Source organism: Scyliorhinus torazame, chromosome 22 (genome assembly GCF_047496885.1).
Source record: "Scyliorhinus torazame isolate Kashiwa2021f chromosome 22, sScyTor2.1, whole genome shotgun sequence".
Lineage (NCBI taxonomy): Eukaryota > Metazoa > Chordata > Chondrichthyes > Carcharhiniformes > Scyliorhinidae > Scyliorhinus > Scyliorhinus torazame.
Genome location: NC_092728.1, coordinates 112,221,334 through 112,233,798, shown reverse-complemented (window position 1 = coordinate 112,233,798; position 12,465 = coordinate 112,221,334). Strand labels below are relative to the sequence as shown.

Sequence of the window (12,465 nt, the reverse complement as noted above, 5' to 3'; positions counted from 1 at the left end):
CCTCCTTCCCCCGCCTTCCCCCCCTCTCTTTCCTCCACCCCTCTCTTCCTCCTCCGACCCCCCCTCTCTTCCCCCCCTCTCTCTCTTCCCCCCCCCTCTCTCTTCCCCCCCCCCCTCTCTCTACCCCCCCTCTCTCTCCCCCCCCCCTCTCTTCCCCCCCCCTCACTCCCCCCCCTCTCTTCTCCCCCCCTCACTCTCCCCCCCCTCCCCCCCTCTCTTCCCTCCCCCCCCCTCTCTCTCCCTCCCCCCCCTCTCTTCCCTCCCCCCCCCTCTCTTCCCTCCCCCCCCCACTCTTCCCTCCCCCCCCTCTCATCCCTCCCCCCCCCCCCTCTCTTCCCTTCCCCCCCCCTCTCTTCCCTCCTCCCCCCCTCTCTTCCCTCCTCCCCCCCCTCTCTTCCCTCCTCCCCCCGCCTCCCCCCCTCTCTTTCCTCCCCCCCTCTCTTTCCTCCACCCCCTCTCTTCCCCCCCCCTCTCTTCCCCCCCCCTCTCTTCCCCCCCCCTCTCTTCCCCCCCCCTCTCTTCTCCCCCCCCCTCTCTTCTCCCCCCCCCCTCTCTTCTCCCCCCCCCTCTCTTCTCCCCCCCCCTTCTCTTCTCCCTCCCCCCCCCTCTCTTCCCTCCCCCCCCTCTCTTCCCTCCCCCCCCCTCTCTTCCCTCCCCCCCCCTCTCTTCCCTCCCCCCCCCCTCTCTTCCTCCCCCCCCCTCTCTTCCCTCCCCCCCCCTCTCTTCCCTCCCCCCCCCCTCTCTTCCCTCCCCCCCCTCTCTTCCCTCCCCCCCCCTCTCTTCCCTCCCCCCCCTCTCTTCCCTCCCCCCCCTCTCTTCCCTCCCCCCCCTCTCTTCCCTCCCCCCCCCTCTCTTCCCTCCCCCCCCCTCTCTTCCCTCCCCCCCCCTCTCTTCCCTCCCCCCCCCTCTCTTCCCTTCCCCCCCCCTCTCTTCCCTCCTCCCCCCCTCTCTTCCCTCCTCCCCCCTCTCTTCCCTCCTCCCCCGCCTCCCCCCCTCTCTTTCCTCCCCCCCTCTCTTTCCTCCACCCCCTCTCTTCCCCCCCCTCTCTTCCCCCCCCCTCTCTTCTCCCCCCCCTCTCTTCTCCCCCCCTCTCTCTTCTCCCCCCCCCTCTTCTCCCCCCCCCTCTCTTCTCCCCCCCCCTCTCTTCCCTCCCCCCCCTCTCTTCCCTCCCCCCCCTCTCTTCCCTCCCCCCCCCCCCTCTCTTCCCTCCCCCCCCCTCTCTTCCCTCCCCCCCCCTCTCTTCTTCCCTCCCCCCCCCTCTCTTCCCTCCCTCCCCCCCCTCTCTTCCCTCCCCCCCCCCTCTCTTCCCTCCCCCCCCCTCTCTTCCCTCCCCCCCCTCTCTTCCCTCCCCCCCCTCTCTTCCCTCCCCCCCCCCTCTCTTCCCTCCCCCCCCTCTCTTCCCTCCCCCCCCCTCTCTTCCCTTCCCCCCCCCCTCTCTTCCCTCCTCCCCCCCTCTCTTCCCTCCTCCCCCCGCCTCCCCCCCTCTCTTTCCTCCACCCCTCTCTTCCCTCCCCCCCTCTCTTTCCTCCTCCGCCCCCCTCTCTTCCCCCCCCCCTCTCTTCCCCCCCCCTCTCTCTTCCCCCCCCTCTCTCTTCCCCCCCCCCTCTCTTCCCCCCCTCTCTCTTCCCCCCCCCTCTCTTCCCCCCCCCCTCTCTTCCCCCCCCTCTCTTCCCCCCCCTCTCTTCCCCCCCCCCTCTCTTCCCCCCCCCCTCTCTTCCCCCCCCCCCCCTCTCTTCCCCCCCCCTCTCTTCCCCCCCCTCTCTTCTCCCCCCCCTCTCTTCTCCCCCCCCCCCCCTCCCCCCCTCTCTTCCCTCCCCCCCCTCTCTTCCCTCCCCCCCCCCCCTCTCTTCCCTCCCCCCCCCTCTCTTCCCTCCCCCCCCCTCTCTTCCCTTCCCCCCCCCTCTCTTCCCTTCCCCCCCCCCTCTCTTCCTTCCCCCCCCCTCTCTTCCCTCCTCCCCCCCTCTCTTCCCTCCTCCCCCCCTCTCTTCCCTCCTCCCCCGCCTCCACCCTCTCTTTCCTCCACCCCCTCTCTTCCCCCCCCTCTCTCTTCCCCCCCCTCTCTCTTCCCCCCCTCTCTCTTCCCCCCCCCCCTCTCTTCCCCCCCCCCTCTCTTCCCCCCCCCCTCTCTTCTCCCCCCCCCCCCTCCCCCCCCTCTCCCCCCCCCTCTCTTCCCTCCCCCCCCTCTCTTCCCTTCCCCCCCCCTCTCTTCCCTCCTCCCCCCCCTCTCTTCCCTCCTCCCCCCCCTCTCTTCCCTCCTCCCCCCCCTCTCTTCCCTCCTCCCCCCCTCTCTTCCCTCCTCCCCCCGCCTCCCCCCCTCTCTTTCCTCCCCCCCTCTCTTTCCTCCTCCGCCCCCCTCTCTTCCCCCCCCCCTCTCTTCCCCCCCCCCTCTCTTCCCCCCCCTCTCTCTTCCCCCCTCTCTCTTCCCCCCCTCTTCCCTCCTCCCCTCTTCCCCCCCCCCCTCTCTTCCCCCCCCCCCCCTCTCTTCCCCCCCCCCCTCTCTTCCCCCCCCCTCTCTTCCCCCCCCCCTCTCTTCCCCCCCCCCCTCTCTCCCCCCCCCTCTCTCTTCCCTCCCCCCTCTCTTCCCTCCCCCCCCCTCTCTTCCTCCCCCCCCCCTCTCCCCCCCCCTCTCCCCCCCCCTCTCTCCCCCCCTCTCTCCCCCCCCCCCTCTCTTCCCTCCCCCCCCTCTCTTCTCTCTTCCCTCCTCCCCCCTCTCTTCCCTCCTCCCCCTCTCTTCCCTCCTCCCCCCTCTCTTCCCTCCTCCCCCCTCTCTTCCCTCCTCCCCCCTCTCTTCCCTCCCTCCTCCCCCCTCTCTTCCCTCCCCCCCTCTCTTCCCTCCCCCCCCCTCTCTTCCTCCTCCCCCCCCTCTCTTCCCTCCTCCCCCCCTCTCTTCCCTCCTCCCCCCGCCTCCCACCCTCTCTTTCCTCCACCCCCTCTCTTCCCCCCCCTCTCTCTTCCCCCCCCTCTCTCTTCCCCCCCTCTCTCTTCCCCCCCCCCCTCTCTTCCCCCCCCCTCTCTTCCCCCCCCTCTCTTCCCCCCCCCTCTCTTCTCCCCCCCCCTCCCCCCCCTCTCCCCCCCCCTCTCTTCCCTCCCCCCCCTCTCTTCCCTTCCCCCCCCCTCTCTTCCCTTCCCCCCCCCTCTCTTCCCTCCTCCCCCCCCTCTCTTCCCTCCTCCCCCCCCTCTCTTCCCTCCTCCCCCCCCTCTCTTCCCTCCTCCCCCCCCTCTCTTCCCTCCTCCCCCCCTCTCTTCCCTCCTCCCCCGCCTCCCCCCCTCTCTTTCCTCCCCCCCTCTCTTTCCTCCTCCGCCCCCCTCTCTTCCCCCCCCCCTCTCTTCCCCCCCCCTCTCTCTTCCCCCCTCTCTCTTCCCCCCCTCTTCCCTCCTCCCCTCTTCCCCCCCCCCCCTCTCTTCCCCCCCCCCTCTCTTCCCCCCCCCCTCTCTTCCCCCCCCCTCTCTCCCCCCCCCTCTCTCTCCCCCCCCCCTCTCTCTTCCCTCCCCCCTCTCTTCCCTCCCCCCCCTCTCTTCCCTCCCCCCCCCTCTCCCCCCCCCTCTCCCCCCCCCTCTCTCCCCCCCTCTCTCCCCCCCCCCCTCTCTTCCCTCCCCCCCCCTCTCTTCTCTCTTCCCTCCTCCCCCCTCTCTTCCCTCCTCCCCCTCTCTTCCCTCCTCCCCCTCTCTTCCCTCCTCCCCCTCTCTTCCCTCCTCCCCCCTCTCTTCCCTCCTCCCCCCTCTCTTCCCTCCTCCCCCCTCTCTTCCCTCCCTCCTCCCCCCTCTCTTCCCTCCCTCCTCCCCCCTCTCTTCCCTCCCCCCCTCTCTTCCCTCCCCCACTCTCTTCCTCCTCCCCCCTTCCCTCCTCCCCTCCTCTCTTCCCCCCCCTCTCTTCCCTCCTCCCCCCCCCTCTCTTCCCTCCCCCCCTCTCTTCCCTCCCCCCCCTCTCTTCCCTCCCCCCCCTCTCTTCCCTCCTCCCCCCTCTCTTCCCACCCCCCCCTCTCTTCCCACCCCCCCCTCTCTTCCCACCCCCCCCTCTCTTCCCTCCTCCCCCCCCTCTCTTCCCCCCCCCCTCTCTTCCCCCCTCCCTCTCTTCCCCCCCCCCCCCCGTCTCTCTTTCCCCCCCCCGTCTCTCTTCTCCCCCCCCGTCTCTTTCTCTCTTCCCCCCCCCCCCCCCCGTCTCTTTCTCTCTTCCCCCCCCCCCCCCCGTCTCTCTTCCCCCCCCCCCCCCCGTCTCTCTTCCCCCCCCCCCCCGTCTCTCTTTCCCCCCCCCCCCCCCCGTCTCTCTTCCCCCCCCCCCCCCCGGTCTCTCTTCCCCCCCCCCGTCTCTCTTTCTCTTCCCCCCCCCCCCCCCCCCCGGGACTCACCTCCGTCTCGGTCTCGGCATCAACTCCGTCAGCCACGTCAGCGAGAGGAACCAACCCGCCCCGAGGGGGACCCCCGCCCAATAAAATACCGTCCCCCCCCACCGAAAAAACCGACCCCCCCAAAAAAAGATACCCAACATCCCCCCCCCCCAAAAAAAAACCTCAACCCCCAAACACCCAACCCCTCCCAAAAACAACCCAACCACCAAGAAAACCCCAACCCCCCCCCCCAAAAGCCCCAACCCCTCACAAAAAAAACCCCAACCATCCCAAACCCACACTCCAAAAACCTCACCCCCCCCCCAAAAAAAAAACCCCCACCCCAAAATAAAAACCATAAAACCACCCACAACCCCCCCCAAAAAGCCAACCCCCAAAAAACCCCAACCCACCAAAAAAACTCAACCTCCCAAAAACCCCAAGTCAACCCCACAAAAAAAACCAACACCCCCAAAAAACAACCTCCAACCCCCAAAAAAACCAACCCCAAATAAACCCTAATCCCCCCCAAAAAAACACAACCCCCCCTAAAATAAACCTCCACCCCCCCCCAAAAAACCACAACCCCCCCAAAAAACACGCCCCCAAAAAACAAACCCCACCCCCAAACCCCCCAAAAAATCCAAACCCACAACCCCCCCAAAAACAAACCCCAACCCCCCAAAAAACCAACCCCCAAGCCCCACAAAAAAAAACCAACCTCCAACCCCTCGTAAAGCAACAGGTCGTCTGCATACAGCGACACCCGATGCTCCTTGACTCCACCTATCTCCCTCGCTGCCATCCTCTTGCGGAGCTGATGTGCCAGCATCCGGCTCGCCTTCTCCCCATACTCGTACGTCGCCCCTTGTGCCTTCCTCCACTGTGCCTCTGCCTTCCCCATGGTCAACAGGTCGAACTCCGTCTGGAGACTTCGCCTCTCCCAGAGTAGTCCCTCTTCAGGGGCCTCTGCATATCTCCTGTCCAACCTTAAAATCTCCCCCACTAACGTCTCCCTTTCCCTGCCCTCTCTTCTCCCTGTGAGCCCTGATGGAGATTAACTCTCCACTGACCACCGCCTCCAACGCCTCCCATACTACCCCCACCTGCACTCCCCGTTGTCGTTGCCTCCAAATACCTTTTAATGCACCCCCTCACGCACACCCTCATCTGCCAGTAATCCCACATCCAAACGCCACAATGGACGTTGGTCCCTCCTCTCCCAACTCCAGTTCCACCCAGTGCGGGGCGTGGTCTGAGATTCTATGGCCGAATACCAAGAACAAAGAAATGTACAGCACAGGAACAGGCCCTTCGGCCCTCCAAGCCCGTGCCGACCATGCTGCCCGACTAAACTACAATCTTCTACACTTCCTGGGTCCGTATCCCTCTATTCCCATCCTATTCATGTATTTGTCAAGATGCCCCTTAAATGTCACTATCGTCCCTGCTTCCACTACCTCCTCCGGTAGCGAGTTCCAGGCACCCACTACCCTCTGCGTAAAAAACTTGCCTCGTACATCTACTCTAAACCTTGCCCCTCTCACCTTAAACCTATGCCCCCTAGTAATTGACCCCTCTACCCTGGGGAAAAGCCTCTGACTATCCACTCTGTCTAATGCCCCTCATAATTTTGTAGACCTCTATCAGGTCTCCCCTCAACCTCCTTCGTTCCAGTGAGAACAAACCGAGTTTATTCAACCGCTCCTCATAGCTAATGCCCTCCATACCAGGCAACATTCTGGTAAATCTCTTCTGCACCCTCTCTAAAGCCTCCACATCCTTCTGGTAGTGTGGCGACCAGAATTGAACACTATACTCCAAGTGTGGCCTAACTAAGGCTCTATACAGCTGCAACATGACTTGCCAATTCTTATACTCAATGCCCCGGCCAATGAAGGCAAGCATGCCGTATGCCTTCTTGACTACTTTCTCCACCTGTGTTGCCCCTTTCAGTGACCTGTGGACCTGTACTCCTAGATCTCTTTGACTTTCAATACTCTTGAGGGTTCTACCATTCACTGTATATTCCCTACCTGCATTAGACCTTCCAAAATGCATTACCTCACATTTGTCCGGATTAAACACCATCTGCCATCTCCCCGCCCAAGTCTCCAAACAATCTAAATCCTGCTGGATCCTCTGACAGTCCTCATCGCTATCTGCAATTCCACCAACCTTTGTGTCGTCTGCAAACTTACTAATCAGACCAGTTACATTTTCCTCCAAATCATTTATATATACTACAAAGAGCAAAGGTCCCAGCACTGATCCCTGTGGAACACCACTGGTCACAGCCCTCCAATTAGAAAAGCATCCTTCCATTGCTACTCTCTGCCTTCTATGGCCTAGCCAGTTCTGTATCCACCTTGCCAGCTCACCCCTGATCCCGTGTGACTTCACCTTTTGTACTAGTCTACCATGAGGGACCTTGTCAAAGGCCTTACTGAAGTCCATATAGACAACATCCACTGCCCTACCTGCATCAATCATCTTAGTGACCTCCTCAAAACTCTATCAAGTTAGTGAGACACGACCTCTCCTTCACAAAACCGTGCTGCCTCTCACTAATACGTCCATTTGCTTCCAAATGGGAGTAGATCCTGTCTCGAAGAATTCTCTCCAGTAATTTCCCTACCACTGAAGTAAGGCTCACCGGCCTGTAGTTCCCGGGATTATCCTTGCTACCCTTCTTAAACAGAGGAACAACATTGGCTATTCTCCAGTCCTCCGGGACATCCCCTGAAGACAGTGAGGATCCAAAGATTTCTGTCAAGGCCTCAGCAATTTCCTCTCCAGCCTCCTTCAGTATTCTGGGGTAGATCCCATCAGGCCCTGGGGACTTATCTACCTTAATATTTTTTAAGACACCCAACACCTCGTCTTTTTGGATCTCAATGTGACCCAGGCTATCTACACACCCTTCTCCAGACTCAACATCTACCAATTTCTTCTCTTTGGTGAATACTGATGCAAAGTATTCATTTAGTACCTCGCCCATTTCCTCTGGCTCCACACATAGATTCCCTTGCCTATCCTTCAGTGGGCCAACCCTTTCCCTGGCTACCCTCTTGCTTTTTATGTACGTGTAAAAAGCCTTGGGATTTTCCTTAACCCTATTTGCCATATGACTTTTCGTGACCCCTTCTAGCCCTCCTGACTCCTTGCTTAAGTTCCTTCCTACTTTCCTTATATTCCACGCAGGCTTCGTCTGTTCCCAGCCTTTTAGCCCTGACAAATGCCTCCTTTTTCTTTTTGACGAGGCCTACAATATCTCTCGTTATCCAAGGTTCCCGAAAATTGCTGTATTTATCCTTCTTCCTCACAGGAACATGCCGGTCCTGAATTCCTTTCAACTGACACTTGAAAGCCTCCCACATGTCAGATGTTGATTTGCCCTCAAACATCTGCCCCCAATCTATGTTCTTCAGTTCCCGCCTAATATTGTTATAATTAGCCTTCCCCCAATTTAGCACATTCATCCTAGGACCACTCTTATCCTTGTCCACCAGTACTTTAAAACTTACTGAATTGTGGTCACTGTTACCGAAATGCTCCCCTACTGAAACATCTACCACCTGGCTGGGCTCTTTCCCCAATACCAGGTCCAGTACCGCCCCTTCCCTAGTTGGACTGTCTACATATTGTTTTAAGAAGCACTCCTGGATGCTCCTTACAAACTCCGCCCCGTCTAAGCCCCTGGCACTAAGTGAGTCCCAGTCAATATTGGGGAAGTTGAAGTCTCCCATCACCACAACCCTGTTGTTTTTACTCTTTTCCAAAATCGGTCTACCTATCTGCTCCTCTATCTCCCGCTGGCTGTTGGGAGGCCTGTAGTAAACCCCCAACATTGTGACTGCACCCTTCTTATTCCTGATCTCTACCCATATAGCCTCACTGCCCTCTGAGGTGTCCTCCCGCAGTACAGCTGTGATATTTTCCCGAACCAATAGCGCAACTCCGCCTCCCCTTTTCCATCCCCCTCTATCCCGCCTGAAACATCTAAATCCTGGAATGTTTAGCTGCCAATCCTGCCCTTCCCTCAACCAGGTATCTGTAATGGCAACAACATCATAGTTCCAAGTACTAATCCAAGCTCTAAGTTCATCTGCCTTACCCGTAATACTTCTTGCATTAAAACATATGCACTTCAGGCCACCAGACCCGCTGTGTTCAGCAACTTCTCCCTGTCTGCTCTGCCTCAGAGCCCCACTGTCCCTATTCCCTAGTTCTCCCTCAATGCTCTCACCTTCTGACCTATTGCTCCCGTGCCCACCCCCCTGCCATACTAGTTTAAATCCTCCCGTGTGACACTAGCAAACCTCGCGGCCAGGATATTTATGCCTCTCCGGTTTAGATGCAACCCGTCCTTATATAGGTCACACCTGCCCCGGAAGAGCTCCCAGTGGTCCAGATAATGGAAACCCTCCCTCCTACGCCAGGTGTTTAGCTGCTCTATCTTCCTATTTCTAGCCTCACTGGCACGTGGCACAGGGAGTAATCCCGAGATTACAACCCTAGAGGTCCTGTCTTTTAACTTTCTGCCTAGCTCCCTGAACTCCTGCTGCAGGACCTCATGCCCCTTCCTGCCTATGTCGTTAATACCAATATGTACAACGACCTCTGCCTGTTTGCCCTCCCCCTTCAGGATGCCCTCTACCCGTTCGGAGACATCCTGGACCCTGGCACCAGGGAGGCAACATACCATCCTGGAGTCTCTTTCACGTCCACAGAAGCGCCTATCTGTGCCCCTGACTATAGAGTCCCCTATGACTATTGCTCTTCTGCGCTTTGACCCTCCCTTCTGAACATCAGAGCCAGCCGTGGTGCCACTGCTCTGGCTGCTGCTGTTTTCCCCTGATAGGCTATCCCCCCCGACAGTATCCAAAGGGGTATATCTGTTCGAGAGGGGGACAACCACGGGATTCCTGCACTGACTGCCTGCCCTTTCTGGTTGTCACCCATTTCTCTGCCTGCACCTTGGGTGTGACCACATTTAGATAACTGCGATCTATGATGCTTTCCGCCACCTGCATGCCCCTAAGTGCATCCAATTGCTGCTCCAACCGAACCATGCGGTCTGTGAGGAGCTCCAGTTGGGTGCACTTTCTGCAGATGAAGCCATCCGGGAGGCTTCCAGCCTCCCGGACCTGCCACATCTCACAGTCAGAGCACTGCACCCCTCTAACTGACATTGCGTCAATTAATTAAAATTAAAATTTGTCTTTTTTTAAAAAATATATTTTTTTAAATTTCAAAGTTACTGTCAACTATCTGTTTCCTAGCACTAGATTTCTAATAGAAATGCGAAAGCTAAATATAGTACTCTCCGATCTCTGGCTTAGATACCCCTCTAAATTATAATTAAGTAATTATGTTTAATTAGTTACCAATGCTTAATTTTTTTAATTTAGTGTAGATTCCCAACCAGCCATTCAGGTCACAGCTTTTCTGTGATGTCACTTCAGTTTCCCCCCGACACACACAATTTGAAAAAGGTATAAAAGTAAAAATGAGTAAAAATCACTTACTTACCTTCTTAGTGTCTTAGATGTTCTCAGGTTCTCTCCCTGACAGAGACTGCTCCTCCACCCCCGAACCTTGACCTGCACAATGCTTATAATATAATAATAATATAATATGGTACTTACCTCAGACCAATGGGTCTTATTATTAGGTTAGAGGAGGAGGGCGGGTGGGAGACACTACACGTGTAGTGTCTCGGGTTTCCTCTCCACCAGAATTTATTGGTTGGGAGGGGGGTCTTCCCAGAAGTATGGGGGGGTTGGGTCCCAAAGACCCCCCCCCCCCCCAAAACCCCAACCCCCCCAGAAACGCTAAACCCCCAAAAAAACCCAACCCTCCAAAAAAAACAACCCCAAACCACAGAAACCCCTAACCCCCAAAAAACCTACTCCCCAATAAAAACAAAACCTCAACCTTCCCCCAAAAAACCAAAACCCCAATCCCCAAAAAAACCAAAACCCCAATCCCCCCAAAATAACTTCAAAACCTCAAAAACCCATTCCCCCCCAAAAAAACCACCAACTTCAAAAAAAAAAACCAACATCCTCAAAAAAAATAATCTCCCCAGAAAACCCCAACCCCGCAAAAGCGCAAGCCCAACCCCCCCCAAAAAACCAACCCCAAACCCCCCAAAATACCCATAAACCTCAACCCCCCCCCCTAAATCTCAAACCCACAAAAACCCAACCACCCAAAACCACTAAAATCCCAACCCCCCAAACTCCAAAACTCCCAACCCCCAAACATGCCAAAGCCCAAACCCATAAAAACCCAAAACCGCAAACATACCAACCCCCCAACAAAACTAAAACACACAATAAACCCCCAACCCCCCCAAAAACCAAACCTAACCCCTCAAACCCCAACCGCAAACATACCAACACCCTAACAAAACTTAAACCCCGCCCCCCCCCCGAACGCCCCCGCCCCCCCCCACCACCAGACCACCCCGACCCCCCCCACGAGACACCCCGACACCCCAAAAAAAACCAACCCCCTTCAAAGAAATCAAAATCCCCCCCCCCCCCCGAAACCCCCCCCCCAAAACCACAGAAACTTCTAAACCCATCCAAAAAAAACCCAAAACTCAACTCTCCCAAAAGCCCACAAAAAACAAAAAACCCCAAACCTCTTCCCCCAACCCCCCCCCCCCCCCCCCCCCCCCCGGCCAAAAAAAATACCCAACACTTGATTCCTCTCCCAAACGCCAACCTCCCCCCAAACGGACAGTGACCTGGGGCCGGGATCGAACCCAGGTCCTCCGTGCCGTGAGATAGCAGTGCTAACCACTGCGCCACCATGCTGTCCTGGTTCCAGTCTTCAACACCAGCATTAAACCCATCCAATCGCCCAAACAGACTCGGCAAAATAATTGGTTACAACTGGGGTCCAGAATATCAGGGAGGTGGGGTGTTGGCTCAACCGAGTAGGTTGTAGAATTGACAAGACCAGTTTACCAACTCCCACAAAAAACACCAACCTACCCCCAAACGGACAGTGACCGCACTTAAATTGAATAAGGAAAAATTGGTGGGTGAGAAATCGGAAATTACACTATTGGATTACGTGTCAAATTTTAGGGAACTATTAAATAGAGCTGGTGAGTTGGCTAGACAACATTTGAAAGTTGCACAAAATGTGATGAAACAGGTAGCGGACAAGAAATCCAAAGTTCGTAGTTTTGCCAGTGGGGATAAAGTTTTAGTGTTGTTATCAGTGGTAGGTGAGCCTTTAAAAGCTAGGTTTTGTGGATCGTATCAGATTGAAAGGAATTTAAGTGAGGTGAATTATGTGGTAAAAACACCAGATAGAAGGAAGACTCACCGAGTGTGTCATGTGAATATGCTTAAAAGGTACTTTGAAAGGGAAGGAGAGAAAAAGGAGCTTTTAATGATTCTAACTCAAAGTGACGAACCAAATCCAGATGTCTGTGAATTTGACATACCTCAAATTAAATTGGAAAATGAGGATGTTCTTAAAAATTGGGATGAATTGTTAAGTTACCTTCCAGAGGAAAAACAAACTGACCTGAAAGAGTTATTGATATCACATTGGCAAGTTTGTAGAGATAAATTGGGAAGTACTAAAATGGCTATACATGATGTGGATGTGGGAAATGCTGTTCCTATCAAACAACCTCCATATAGACTTAATCCTTTAAAATTGGCACAGGTTAACAGAGATTGAAAGTATGCTGAAGAATGGCATAATTGAAATGGGTTGCAGCCAATGGAGCTCACCCATAGTGATGGTACCTAAACCAGACGGTACCCAACGGTTGTGTGTGGACTATCGAAAGGTGAATGCAGTTACAAGAACGGACTCTTCTCCTATCCCACGTTTGAGGGATTGCATTGAGAAATTGGGACAATCTGCTTTTATTTCCAACTTCCAGGCATAGATAGAACATTTAAAACATTGTATGGAGTTCTTCAATCGACTTCAGGAGGCGGGTTTGGTGATGAACCTAGCCGAAAGTGAATTTGGAGAAGCCCGAATCACTTTCCTTGTGGAGTTTCCGATACCCTCTAGACGAAGGGAAATAATGCGATCTCCTAGCATGAATGAATTTGATCGAACAGTTGTGCAAAGGTTTTGTGGCGTGATTATTCCA

The 12,465-nt window shown here is 56.5% G+C and overlaps 1 protein-coding gene across 1 annotated transcript in view; it reads right to left on the bottom strand.

Annotated features, from left to right (window-relative positions):
• sardh (sarcosine dehydrogenase) overlaps positions 1-4,417 on the bottom strand; it is a 170,475-nt gene extending 166,058 nt beyond the window's left edge. Inside the window, exon 1 of the mRNA XM_072488950.1 lies at positions 4,347-4,417. Coding sequence (XP_072345051.1) covers positions 4,347-4,366 — 20 coding nt within the window. The 5' untranslated portion in view covers positions 4,367-4,417. The remainder of the gene's footprint in view (positions 1-4,346) is intronic.
• Between the last annotated feature and the right edge of the window lie 8,048 nt (positions 4,418-12,465).